This window comes from Chelonia mydas, chromosome 11 (genome assembly GCF_015237465.2).
Source record: "Chelonia mydas isolate rCheMyd1 chromosome 11, rCheMyd1.pri.v2, whole genome shotgun sequence".
Lineage (NCBI taxonomy): Eukaryota > Metazoa > Chordata > Testudines > Cheloniidae > Chelonia > Chelonia mydas.
Window position 1 is genome coordinate 77,193,989 of NC_051251.2, and position 12,027 is coordinate 77,206,015.

At 43.7% G+C, this 12,027-nt stretch overlaps 1 protein-coding gene across 5 annotated transcripts in view; it reads left to right on the forward strand.

Annotated features, from left to right (window-relative positions):
- Positions 1-12,027, forward strand: part of LOC102946434 (minichromosome maintenance complex component 3 associated protein) — a 78,257-nt gene that overhangs the window by 23,100 nt on the left and 43,130 nt on the right. For all 5 annotated transcript variants that reach the window (XM_043525009.1, XM_037913116.2, XM_043525010.1 and 2 more), the window contains exons 8-14: positions 1,174-1,371; positions 1,611-1,879; positions 3,787-3,949; positions 4,740-4,900; positions 8,491-8,732; positions 9,646-9,830; positions 10,988-11,088. In XM_043525009.1, coding sequence (XP_043380944.1) covers positions 1,174-1,371; positions 1,611-1,879; positions 3,787-3,949; positions 4,740-4,900; positions 8,491-8,732; positions 9,646-9,830; positions 10,988-11,088 — 1,319 coding nt within the window. The remainder of the gene's footprint in view (positions 1-1,173; positions 1,372-1,610; positions 1,880-3,786; positions 3,950-4,739; positions 4,901-8,490; positions 8,733-9,645; positions 9,831-10,987; positions 11,089-12,027) is intronic.

Here is a 12,027-nt window from a genome sequence, read left to right on the forward strand (position 1 = left end):
AGACAGTTAAGTCCAAAGCAGACTGCACGGAGTTACAAAGGGATTTCACTCAACTGGGAGACTGGGCCCCAAACTGCTAGATGAAATTCAATATTGATAAATTCAAAGTAATGCAGTTTGGGAAACATAATCCCGACTATGCATACAAAACAATTGGGTCTAAATTAGCTGTTGCCATTCAAGAAAGAGATCTTGGAGTCATTACGGCTAGTTCTCTGAAAACATCCACTCAGTGTTTAGTGGCAGTCAAAAAAGCTAACCAAATGTTAGGAACCATTAGGAAAGAGATAGATAATGCAACAGAAAATATCCTAATTCCGCTATATAAATCCATGCAACACCCACATCTGGAATACTCTCTGCAGTTCTGTTTACCTGATCTCAAAAAGGATATATTGGAATTGGAAAGGGTGCAGAGAAGGACAACAAAAATGATGAGGGGTATGGAACGGCTTCCATGAGAGAGTTTAAAAAGACTTGGACTGTTCAGCTTAGAAAAGAGACGACGGGAGGGGCATATAAGAGAGGTCTCTTAAAATCACGAATGGTATGAGAAAGTGAATGTGGAAGTGTTTACTTATCCCTTCAAAGAACTAGGGGTCACACAATGAAATTAATAGGCAGCAGGTTTAAAACAAACAAAAGGGGAAGTACTACTACTCACAATGTACAGTCAGCCTGCGGAACTCATTGCCAGAGGATGTTGTGAAGGCCAAAAGAACAACTGGGTTCAAAAAAGAATTAGATACATTCATGGAGATTAGGTTTATCAATGGCAATTAGCCAAGATGGTCAGGGACACAGCCCTGTGCTCTGTGTGTCCCTAAACCTCTGACTGCTAGAAGCTGGGACTGGATGACAGGATGGATCACTCTAAATTGCCCTGTTCTGATCATTTCTTCTGGGGCATCTGGCACTGGTCACTATCTGAGACAGGATACTGGGCTAGATGGACCATTGTCCTGACCCAATATGGCCATTCTTATTTAAAAGATGTTGTTCTGCACAGCAAGTGTTGATAGTGATTTGGTCACGAGTGTGGACAATGTCAAACTCTTTTTAATAGCCTACTCTGTTCTGAAAGTAGATATTTGGCAATGGTTATGTTAACACAGTCAACTTAATACTCAGGATTTTAATATACACTCCGTGTTTCTTTGATTGCTCTCTCAGGTAAACCATGCAGCTGCAATAAAGGAATACAGCAGGTCTTCGGCAGACCAGGAGGAACCTTTGCCCCATGAACTGAGACCTTCAGAGGTGTTGCGCATGACCATGGACTATTTAGTTACCCAAATCATGGACCAAGGGGAAGGAAATTACCGAGAGTGGTATGACTTTGTATGGAATAGGACACGTGGAATAAGAAAGGTAACCCTTGGCACTTGGACCCACTTGACAGTTAGAATCCAAAATACACCTGTAGCAGTTCAAAAATTAAACAAAAAGTAAAAAAAAAAGACTCATCTTTTCGACAAAGTTTTCTGTAGAATGCTTGTGTGAAAAATATAAAATATGAATTCCAGCTGGAATTCACAATGACTTATCTATTTGGCTATGTTTGTAACTATTACTAAATTTACAAATGTGTTGCTTTTCTTTTTGGTCAGGATATAACCCAGCAACATCTCTGTGACCCTCTAACAGTATCCTTGATTGAGAAGTGCACTCGCTTTCATATTCATTGTGCCCACCACTTGTGCGAGGAGCCCATGTCCTCCTTTGATGCCAAGATCAACAATGAGAACATGACTAAATGTTTGCAGAGCCTGAAGGAGATGTACCAGGACCTGGCTAATAAGGGTATTTACTGCAAGAGTGAAGCCGAGTTCAGAGGCTACAATGTGCTGCTGAATCTCAACAAGGGGGATATTCTCAGGTGAATTGTCAGCTTGTCACACTTGCCTCATCTTTTGCCTCTGGAACATTTGTATAATATAGAATTCATATTTAGAAGCTCTTAGGTGAAGGCTTTACTGTTACATTTTAAAAAATACAAATTGTCATCATGGAGATGTTTCATGATTATATATTCAGGTTTTGCATTGCATTTCCTGTAACTTACTTTTGAGAGAGCGGAGAAGAAAGAAACTGTTTATGCTCTAATCTTTTTAGCATTTGAATAATTCCCATTAGGTTTTTTCCTTTCACTGAGGCAAATGTAGTGGGTGAGGGTCGCTTTCAGGGTTTCCTCTAGGCTGCGCGCCTGCACAAGAGTCAATCAAGTGCCACTCACATCTGGCAACTTGTGTTCAAGTGCCCCTTCCCTCTGCTGCCGCGTTGCTCCTGCCCTCTGCCTTGGAGCCTCTGGCCAGCTGCTTGTTGGTACTTCCTGCAATGCACGTACGTTCTCGGTAATTTTATTCTTTCAAAGTGCTGCTGTTTTAGTATTTTGACTGGTCTATGCATTTCATAATTTTATTTCTCTCTTACGCTTACATTTAATTTTTTGACAGTGAGTTCTAAAATGCCTAACTTGTCCTGGCTGGAGTAATTATCCCGATGGGAACTTAAAAATTTTTTTTTTATATATCTAGGTTTTTTGTTTCTACTGGTGGCGCACAACTGCACATTACCTTGGTATTGCTGCTCATAAAATTAATTCTGCACATGGACAGAAAAAACTAGAGGGAAGGTTGGTCACATTCACACCTTTGCTGGGACCAGTTGGACTGGAGGCAGCTTTCTGTATGTCTGGGTTAGCAGGGCAGCATCCCATTGATTTACATTGTGATGGCTGTATCATTGCCAATGAAAACTATAGATTTTTACGTGTAAGTTTAGAATTTGCTGATATCACAGAATGGAACAAACATTACGGAGAAACCCTAAAACTGCTGCCTCTCTGCAAGTTTTGTAATCTGCTTTTTTGCTGGTGTTAAGGCGCTGGTTGTGGGTAAGGTGTGGAGATAGATTTTCCTGTGTGTGCGCTAATGCAAGCCTCATGCATCCTGACAACAGCCGTGCAGGGTGGAGTGGGGAAATTTGCAGTGATGTCATAAAAGGGACAAGGCTTCTTTACTCTTCAGATGCTCGGTGAAGATGCTCAGAACTTATTTTTCATTTGCCTAAAACGTATTCATTTTCACCCCAACCCTCTCAAACTTTCACTTCCTGTTATTAAGGACTATTTATGGGACAAATTTCAAACTACAGCCATTTTTCCTGCCGTATGTCGTAAAGTGTTATCTTATTTTAGTAAAAAGAAAAACTAATTTTTTTACCAATCCCAAACTGGGTGAATGGAATTTACTAAAATCTTCTTCCTCACCCAGAAAAAACCCAACCTTTGAATATAAACATTTGAATAAACGTCTTTTGGAATATCTGATTACTGAAATAAACAGCCCTGTTTTAAATGCATCAGAAAAACATTAAATTTCTTTAAGTGCTTCAATACTACCTTTAATTTTTCACCATGTGTAAGTAACTCAAAACTCACCTTTTGGGCTGAGAAAAGCGCAAAACTTTAGTCACAGGGGATTCTTTTTTCAGAAAGTGTCTAAATACATAAATTTTAAAATGAATTAACTTCGTCAGCCATAACAATATACCATTATGCTAATGCTAATTGAACTATTACATAAGAGCATAAATGATGAAAGGATACTGCTACTAATTCAATTTACATGCATTAGAGTTTTGCTATCAAGGCATCAAGACGATCTTTAATTGTGTGAGAGTTTTAAAAGTGGCCATTTTTAAAAATACATTCACAGACATCACTGTTGAGCTGTGGTCATTAATGTTTATATGATAAAACTCCCATCTTTCTTGTCTCAACAGAGAAGTGCAACAGTTTCAACCTGCTGTCCGAAACTCAGCTGAGGTCAGATTTGCAGTTCAAGCCTTTGCTGCATTAAACAGCAATAACTTTGTAAGGTTTTTCAAGTTGGTGCGAGCAGCTTCCTATCTGAATGCCTGTCTCTTACACTGTTACTTCAACCAGGTAAGAAAAAGAAGTGTTTGTGTGTGTGTGTTGTGTACCAGTGTCTAATAATACAGTGTGGGCCAGGGTTGATTCATAGAGCGCCAAACCCAGTGCACATCTATTAAACCCTAATAGTTCTGCCTGCTGTATTCTTTAAGAAAAACCTCAGATTTACAAAGGAAGCAACCAAAATGCCTTTCCACCACAATGCAACATAGAAAAGCATGTAAAATATAGGATTTGCTTTCAGAGTGAGTGCATAACCATTTTAAAATTTGATATTCTTACATCCCACAAAATATGGAACATATTTTCAGGGTGGTTTTTTTTATTTTGGGGTCTCATTTATTCCTATTATTTGTACTGTCATAGTGCCTAGAAGTCCATCTCATGGACCAGGCCCCATTGTGCTAGGTGCAATACTAACAGAGAACAAAGAGACAGACCTTGACTCGTTTTGGGAAATGTCAGTGCTCCAGTGTTGGAAACCCTTAGGCACTTGTGCTAGTGCATGAGAAACAAAAGAAAACACTCGTAAGGGGCCAGGCTTGGTTCGCTGTCCACAATGAGTAAAAGCTAAAAAGCAAACAATGCAAAAAGTGAAAAGAAAATTAAATATAAACAGTTCTTGCCACTTGAATGATTGACTGTGGTGGTAATGTATAATTTTTCAAAACCGATTTTCCTATTGACAGTGCTCTCTTAATTTTCTAGTTGTGAAGAACAGCTCTGTCTACTACATATTTTATGAGGTCTTCCACAAGTTTAACAGCTATTTGGCTTTTTTTTTTTTTTTTCCTTTTTCCAGATACGCAGAGATGCTCTCAAGTCGCTCAATATTGCCTACACTGTGAACACTCAGAGATCCACTGTCTTTCCTCTGGATAATTTGGTTCGCATGCTACTGTTTAGAGACTGCGAAGAAGCCACTGATTTTATAAGTTATTATGGCTTGAGTGTGTCCGATGGGTAAGAGCAAGGAGAGTCTGTATTTTTGTTAGTGCCCAAAAACCTCGCTCAGGGTCCTGTTGTGCTCGCTGCTGTACAAACACATCTTTGATCCAAGATGAGAGCTGCAGCTTGGCAACAGGAAAGAGACATGAGTTAAATCAAGACTGGATTTTTTTTAAAAATCTGTTCTATTTCAAAAGGAATTATTTTTGGGGAAGTTCTGTAGCCTTTGTTATACAAGAGATCAGACAAGCTGATCACAGTGTAGTCCCTTCTGGCCGTGAAATCTGTCCCTTCCAGTGATGCTAGAGCTAACAGGCAGACTACATTGCCACATTGCTACCAGCGATGGTTAGTAAAATATGCAGAAGATTGTCTCAAAACTTCAGCTGCATGAATTGAAGGTGACTTGCAGCTCTAAATGAAATAACTATCCAGTCACTGTTGAATTCTGCGCTTGATGTTCCTAATAACCAAAACACACTATTTGTGTCATTAGAAACCTTCAGAAAACAGGCTAGGATATAAGGTGGGACTTTCAAGAGTGTTTAATGTTGGCCCTGATGCTGCCATTGAAGTCGGGGAGTTTTACCATTGACGTAAATGGAAAATGAGTTAAGCCAACGCTGAGCGCTTTGGGAAAGCCCACCCTTCATATCGGGACATTGGGGCATTAACTACATAATCCTAGAGCGCATTTGTTTCTATAAATGTATGTATTTGAAGTTCATCTTTTGTAGCACCCTGTGCTACGAGTGCTGTGAAGGCAGCATGCGTAGCCTTTGCGAGGGAGCACCTTTCACTGCAGTTCAGTAACTAGTGCAGGGGAGGGCAAACTTTTTGGCCCGAGGGGCACATTGAGGTTGCAAAACTGTATGGAGGGCCGGGTAGGGAAGGCTGTGCTCCCCAAACAGCCTGGCCCCCACCCCCTATCCGCCCCCTCCCACTTCCCGTCCCCTGACTGCCCCGCCCCCTATCCACACCCCGACCCCCTGATAGGCTCCCTATGACTCCTACGCCTTTCCAACCCCCCTCCCGCCCCCGGCCCCCCCTGGTTTCCTGACCACCTTCCCAGAACCTCCACCCCATCCAACCGCCCCGACAGGCCCCTCCCACACCTATCCAACTGCTCCCTGTCCCCTGACTGCCCCCCCGGGACCTGCCAGCCCTGGCCCCCTTACCATACTGCTCAGAGCGGCATGTCTGGCAGCCGGGCTGCCTGGCCGGAGCCAGATGCACTGCCCTGCAGGAGCGCACGGCCCTGCCGCCCAGAGCACTGCCCGCACGGTGGCGTGACTGCGAGGGAGGGGAGACAGCGGGGGAGGGGCCGGGGGTTAGCCTCCCTGGTGGGGAGCTCAAGGGCCAGGCAGGATGGTCCTGTGGGCCGTGGTTTGCCCACCTCTGCTCTAGTGGCTTGTCTACTCTGAGTTGGGCAAGGTGGGAGAGAGTTCTGCCTTGAATCTGGAGGTTGTATAGCAAAAATAGAAGGATCTAAATTAGTGTTTTAATGTGGTTTAGCTTCTTCAGTAAAGTACTGAGGTAAGCTTTAAGCACATCTACATTGCAGGTTTGCACCAGTTTAACTAGATCAATTTAAAATTGATTTAGTTACTAATGCAACTTTTGTAGTATAGACAAGACCATGAGAACTAGGGTTTTGTTTTTTAAAGTAAGCCGAGATTCTGGCAAGTAAGATGGCAATCTCCAAAAAAAAAAAAAAAAAAAAGGTGGGGGGAGGGGGTTCTGGGTTGCTAACCCGGTGCCACCCTGCCTTGTCTGAGCCCTGGTTTCACTGAGCTGGTGCTTGGAAAGTGTACACGGTACTGTATATGGTTTTCTCATTGTAAAGACATCTTGGGGATGTGGTAGGGGAAGGGCATGCCACATGGCATGTAGTGCAGTGAAACGCACTGCGGTAGGGCAAGTTATAGGAAGTACGCAGCCCCATAGAAAAGTTGCCTTTTCTTTTTTAGTCTTTTCTGAGGCTAGGACTTGTACAACGGGAGAAGTGAAGTTGCAGTCCATAGCTAATAACTGCAAAAAGTGCTTTTATGTTTTGAGACTACTCCTGAGGGCATTCTGCACCAAAATATTAAAAATTATGCACCAAAAAATTAAAAATTCTGTGCACAATATTTTAAAATTCTACAAAATTCTGCAAGTTTTATTTATCAATAAATAAATGTGGAGGCTCTAGCATGGCGGTGGGGAACACAGGCCACTGGCTGCACAAAGGTGGGAGATCATCCTGCAGCTCTTCCACCCCCGGGGGACACACTCAGCGGTGAGGCTGCACCCTACCCTGACACAGCACAAGGCCTGGGCCTGCCCCTCAAACACCCTGGGGCCCTGCCCCTCTGCACCAGGCACACCAGGTGTGGGGCAGGCAGGCTCAACCAGGCAGGATCCAAGTGTGGAGGGGCTCAGTGAGGGGGGATCCAGGTGTGGGGTGAGAGGATTCTGTGTGGGACAGTCTGGGTGTAGGCAGCTCAGTGAGGGGTCTAGGTGTGGGGGGATCTGGATGCACAGAGGCTCGCTGCAGGGGCTTCCAGGTGAAGGTGGTTGGGGCTCAGCAGAGGGGTCTGGGTGTAGGAGAGTCTCCGTGGGGGGTGGGGGTCTGGGGCTTGGTGGGTTTGGGGTCTGGGTGCAGCTCGTTGGGGGTCAGTGTCATGGGGGTCTGGATGTGGGGGCTTAGGGTGGTGCAGAGGGTGGGGCATCAGGGTGGGGATTTGAGTGCAGGGACCTCAGTGGGGGAGCAGGGGTGGGGGTCCAGAGGCAGGGGGTCTGGGTGCAGGATGGCTCCAGATGCAGGGGTTGAGGTTCAGTGGAGTGGGGTCCGGGTTTGGAGGGCTAGGGGCATTCTGGATGTACCGGGTGAGGCTTGTCAGGGGTGTCTGGATATGGGAGGTCCGGATGCAAGGGGGTTGAGTGGATGGAGGAGTTACAGTTACCCCTCCCCCCACACCTGAGGAGCGATGGGGTCAGGAAGCAGGCGAGGATGCTGAGCTTCCTGCACCTGGGAGAGGTTTCTGGGGGTGGGTCTGACCACCCCAGCCACTCCTTGCAGGGGAAGAGGAAGTCCCATCCTCTCCTGCCTTCAGCCCAGCTGGGACTGGCTCAGGGTAGGAGCCATGGGCTGGGGTGTCTTCAGCCTTGCAGTGATTTACCTCTCTGACGGCTGCTCCGGGTGCCTGAAACAATGTACCTGCGCTGCTAGGGAGTGGTGTGTGACTGCTTTTTGCTTCCCTGTCAGAAAGTTATTTTTCTGTGGGGAAGCAAAGAAATCTGCAGGGGATGTGAATTCTGCACACGCGCAGTGGCGCAGAATCCCCCCAGGTGTACTGAGAGGGTGGAAGGCTTTCATTAAAATCACTTGTTGTTTTATGTTTATTATCCACTGTCATATTTTAAGCTTTTTTAGTGAAACAAAACAGAAATAATCTTCACTGAAGTTAGTTGTATTTTTTTAACAATTATAAAATCAGGTGGGTGAAGAAAAATACAAGAATAAATCTGAATGTTTTACCTCATTCTCTGTGTCCTCCAGGATTTGTACAGGCTCCAGCTGTCACAACATTGATTGTCTGCTTGTTTGGTTTTTTCACTAGTTATGTGGAGTTGAATCGCTTAGCTTTCCTGGAGTCTGAAGGATTGCCCAAACCAAGAAAATCATTGTTTGTTAAGCAGAAGCTAACCGCATCCATTGGAGAAATTGTAAATGGAGGAGCATTACCCCCAGTAACTCGCCATGTACCTGTATGTAGCTTCAATGGGCAGAACAAGTACACAGCAGGGAGCACTGCTGGGGAGCCAGCCAGCAGCATCCAGAACGCCAGTGTAAATGTGACAGGTAGGAGCAGGTGGACATAGCCAACATCTGAACTGCTGCTCAGAGACCTCCGGTCTCGTCAAATTTTGTTTTGTTGGTTTTTCCCAATTTACTTGTTGTAGAGCTGTGTGAACTTTGCATGGATATTCAGTGAAATAGAAACCACAACTTGCTTCAGTGGCTGCTTTCCCCATGTATTCTAGCAAACAAGCTTTGTGGCAAGAGTGTCATCAAAGCAGCAAATGTATTAATGGAAATCAAATTTTGAGCTCCCCACCATGAGTGTTTGTAGTGAAACCTGATTCTAAAACGTTTCACTCAGCCAGTCAGGGAGTAGAAACCACACCTTGTTGCCAGTCAGAAACTAACCAGCAAAAGTAGAACCTTGAATCCTGAGCACGTGCAGCTAAATGCTTGTGAATGATTGATAAACTGAGAATTGGTTCAAGAATGTAATGAACTCCTTGCAGACAAGTTGTAAATAGAAAATGAGGCCCAGTTTGTTAAATAAATGTTACAATTATTTGCCCAGTTCTAACGTGAGTAAATATTTTGGGTTTACGCTTTTGCTGTATTAGACAGACAAAATACAAAAATATCACACTGATTAACCATAACTACTTAAAACAGTTGTGTGTTTAGTGTGTGTAAGAGAAGGAAGTGTGCTCGTGTAAGTGCCAAGCTCATTCCTCCCTAGTCCTTAAAATAGTCTTTGTATCATAAATAAATTCTCCGTTAATTTAGTGTGTAATCTGATGCAAACGAGAATGTCTACTGTTAATTACAGTGCATTGAGCCTTCATAGGAGCTCATTTTTATGACACTGCGATTTTATCAAACAAGCCAACTTTTGAAAAGAATTACTTCGCTAGTTAAAAGTTATGCAGACGGCTGCTGTTTTACTTCCTGTGAATGGCTGGATGTTTTCCTGCAGAAGGAAGGCTAGAAGAGAGAGGCGTGGAGTCCGAAGGGACAGTGGTACAAGTCCAGCCTCCAGCTCAGCCGTTGCCTTCGCTGCTACCTCGTCCGCCAGTGCCTCCTGCAGCACAGTCCCCCTTTCAGCCGATTGTGCAGCCTGAGCTTCCACCTTCAGAACCTCAGCCTACGTACACAGACCTGGTAAGAGACCTGGCTCCTGGGAGCCGCAAGCCCTGGGGAAATGCGTATTGAAGATTATTTCAGTTGCCCTTTTGTTACAGAATAGTCAGTACTGGAGTTAGACAATTTCTTTCCTGTTTCTGAATCTTTGTGTTAAGATAATAGAGACCAGAGAAAGTCAGCTGCTCCAGATAATTGTTATCCCAAACCGAGAGAAACTTGGGTACAGTTTCATTGTGGCATTTGGGAAAACTTGGCTCCAGTTATTAATGGGAGCTGAATGTCTGATGAGCCATGCTGAAAATGTCACCTACTGCTATGACCTTGACAAATCTCTCTGGCTAAGCAAGATTTCGTATGGTCAGTGTTTAGATGGGAGACCTCCAATGAAAACTTACGATGGTGCAAAAACTACTTAGTGAGATTCAGCAGGTGACACTTTCTTTTAGTGAGTCAAGTACTAAACCAGTCCCCAGAATAGCAATGTGTCATCTTTTAAATGAGACCTAAAACAGAGGTCCTTTTCACAAGAGTAGAGGTGTTGACTTTGAGTCATGGACACATACCAATTTGGGTGATTCTGTGCTATTTGCCCTCACTTCCTCCTGTAGTTTTAATTGGATTTGGTGGCATTCTTCAATGAGTATCCCAAACTGTTGTGTAAAGCTCCTTGGTATAGTCCTGTTGCTGCTGTGTTCCACCTCAGAGGTGGCTGCATTTCAGTGAAGGGTAAGATGAGTCCATTGAAATGAAAGTAACTAATTAAATTAGATTCATTTTATTAATATTAGCCATTGAAACTGTCCCCCTTGGAGAAAAATTTGTCATACATGAAAATATTAAACATTTGAGATATTAAGAAAAATCCATTCCTTATGTTTTATACTTTCTTTTTTGCAGGTTTAATTCAGGAGTTGCTTTTCTTTTTTGGTGGGGTTAATGTTTTACACTTCTATTATTTTGATAGTAACTGAAAAAAATGGCATAGTGGAGTTCCATATTGTTTCAACTTTCAGATTGTTTGCTCTGTTTACTAGTAAAACGGTAGGTTTTGTAACTTCCAGCCACATAAATTCACCAGTTCTAAAGATTCCTTCCCCCAAATGACACCTTTGTGCAATCCTATATAAATGTTAAACACTCATTCTCAGTATTTCCTCTTGGATGTATCTTTTTAGGACATTACAGAAGTGTTGGAGGGCCTGGTGCATGAAGTTCTCAAAGGAGAGTGCAGAGAAATCGGCAAGACAGGAGCAGCTTACGTGACTGCGGCTATGTGGTAAAGGCAATTATTATTACTATTGTTGACATTTCAGGGGCCTGTCACCATCTAGGTGTCACTTTGCCTTTCTAGCAACTAGCGTGAAGACAGCAAACTGTCATTTATATTGGGGAGGACGAGGTGTCCAAGTGGCAGGATATTTTCGTTTTATTTTTATTTAAAGTGACAATGTCAGGATTGATAGGGCCAGTGTTGGTTCCCTCCCCATGCTTAAAATGACACTTTCTCTCCTGAAATGTATCTTGTGTGTATATTTAAAAATAAAAAAGCACCTTTATAGTCCTTCCAGACAGTAGACTGTGGTAGTTCTAAGGTCCAAGTGATTAGGCTGGGTGAAAACCATATACAGTCAGTCCACTAGTCTGGAAAGGACTATTGGGTTAACTCCATCCATCCAGGGCAACAGAGGCATCACATGGATCAAAATTCTTGGTTGCCAAACAGCTTTCCTACATAGTCCAGGCTACTAGGTTTCAGCTCCAGTCTGCTCTTTCTGTGGCCACAGAAGTAGCTCAGTGTGCTGGTTCTGCTTTGATCTGATAGTGAATGCTGTGGACCTTGGGGAATTCTTCAGCATTCCTTCCCTTCTTTCTCTTCTTGTCCTCCTTTCTACTGCTGAGAACCATGGGAAGTGGGGAAAGACATTTGGAGGGGTCCAATCTGCAACCCCAAGGCAAATCAGTAATTTAACAGGCACCAGCACTCACCCCTGTGGCCGCGGTCTGGCTGAAGGGGAACTATGGTGCCCAGTACTCTCCCTCCAAAATATGTTGTTGGCAGGGAAGATGCCCAGCTTTCCCCATCCCCCTTACAATTCTGTTCTGTCAGTGCTTCCCAGCGAGCAAAGGTCCCTTTGATGAGCCCTTATTTGTTGAGGAATCACAAAAGAACTGCACTTTTTGGAAACCCAGGTCTTCATCAAAGTTCTATTAATCA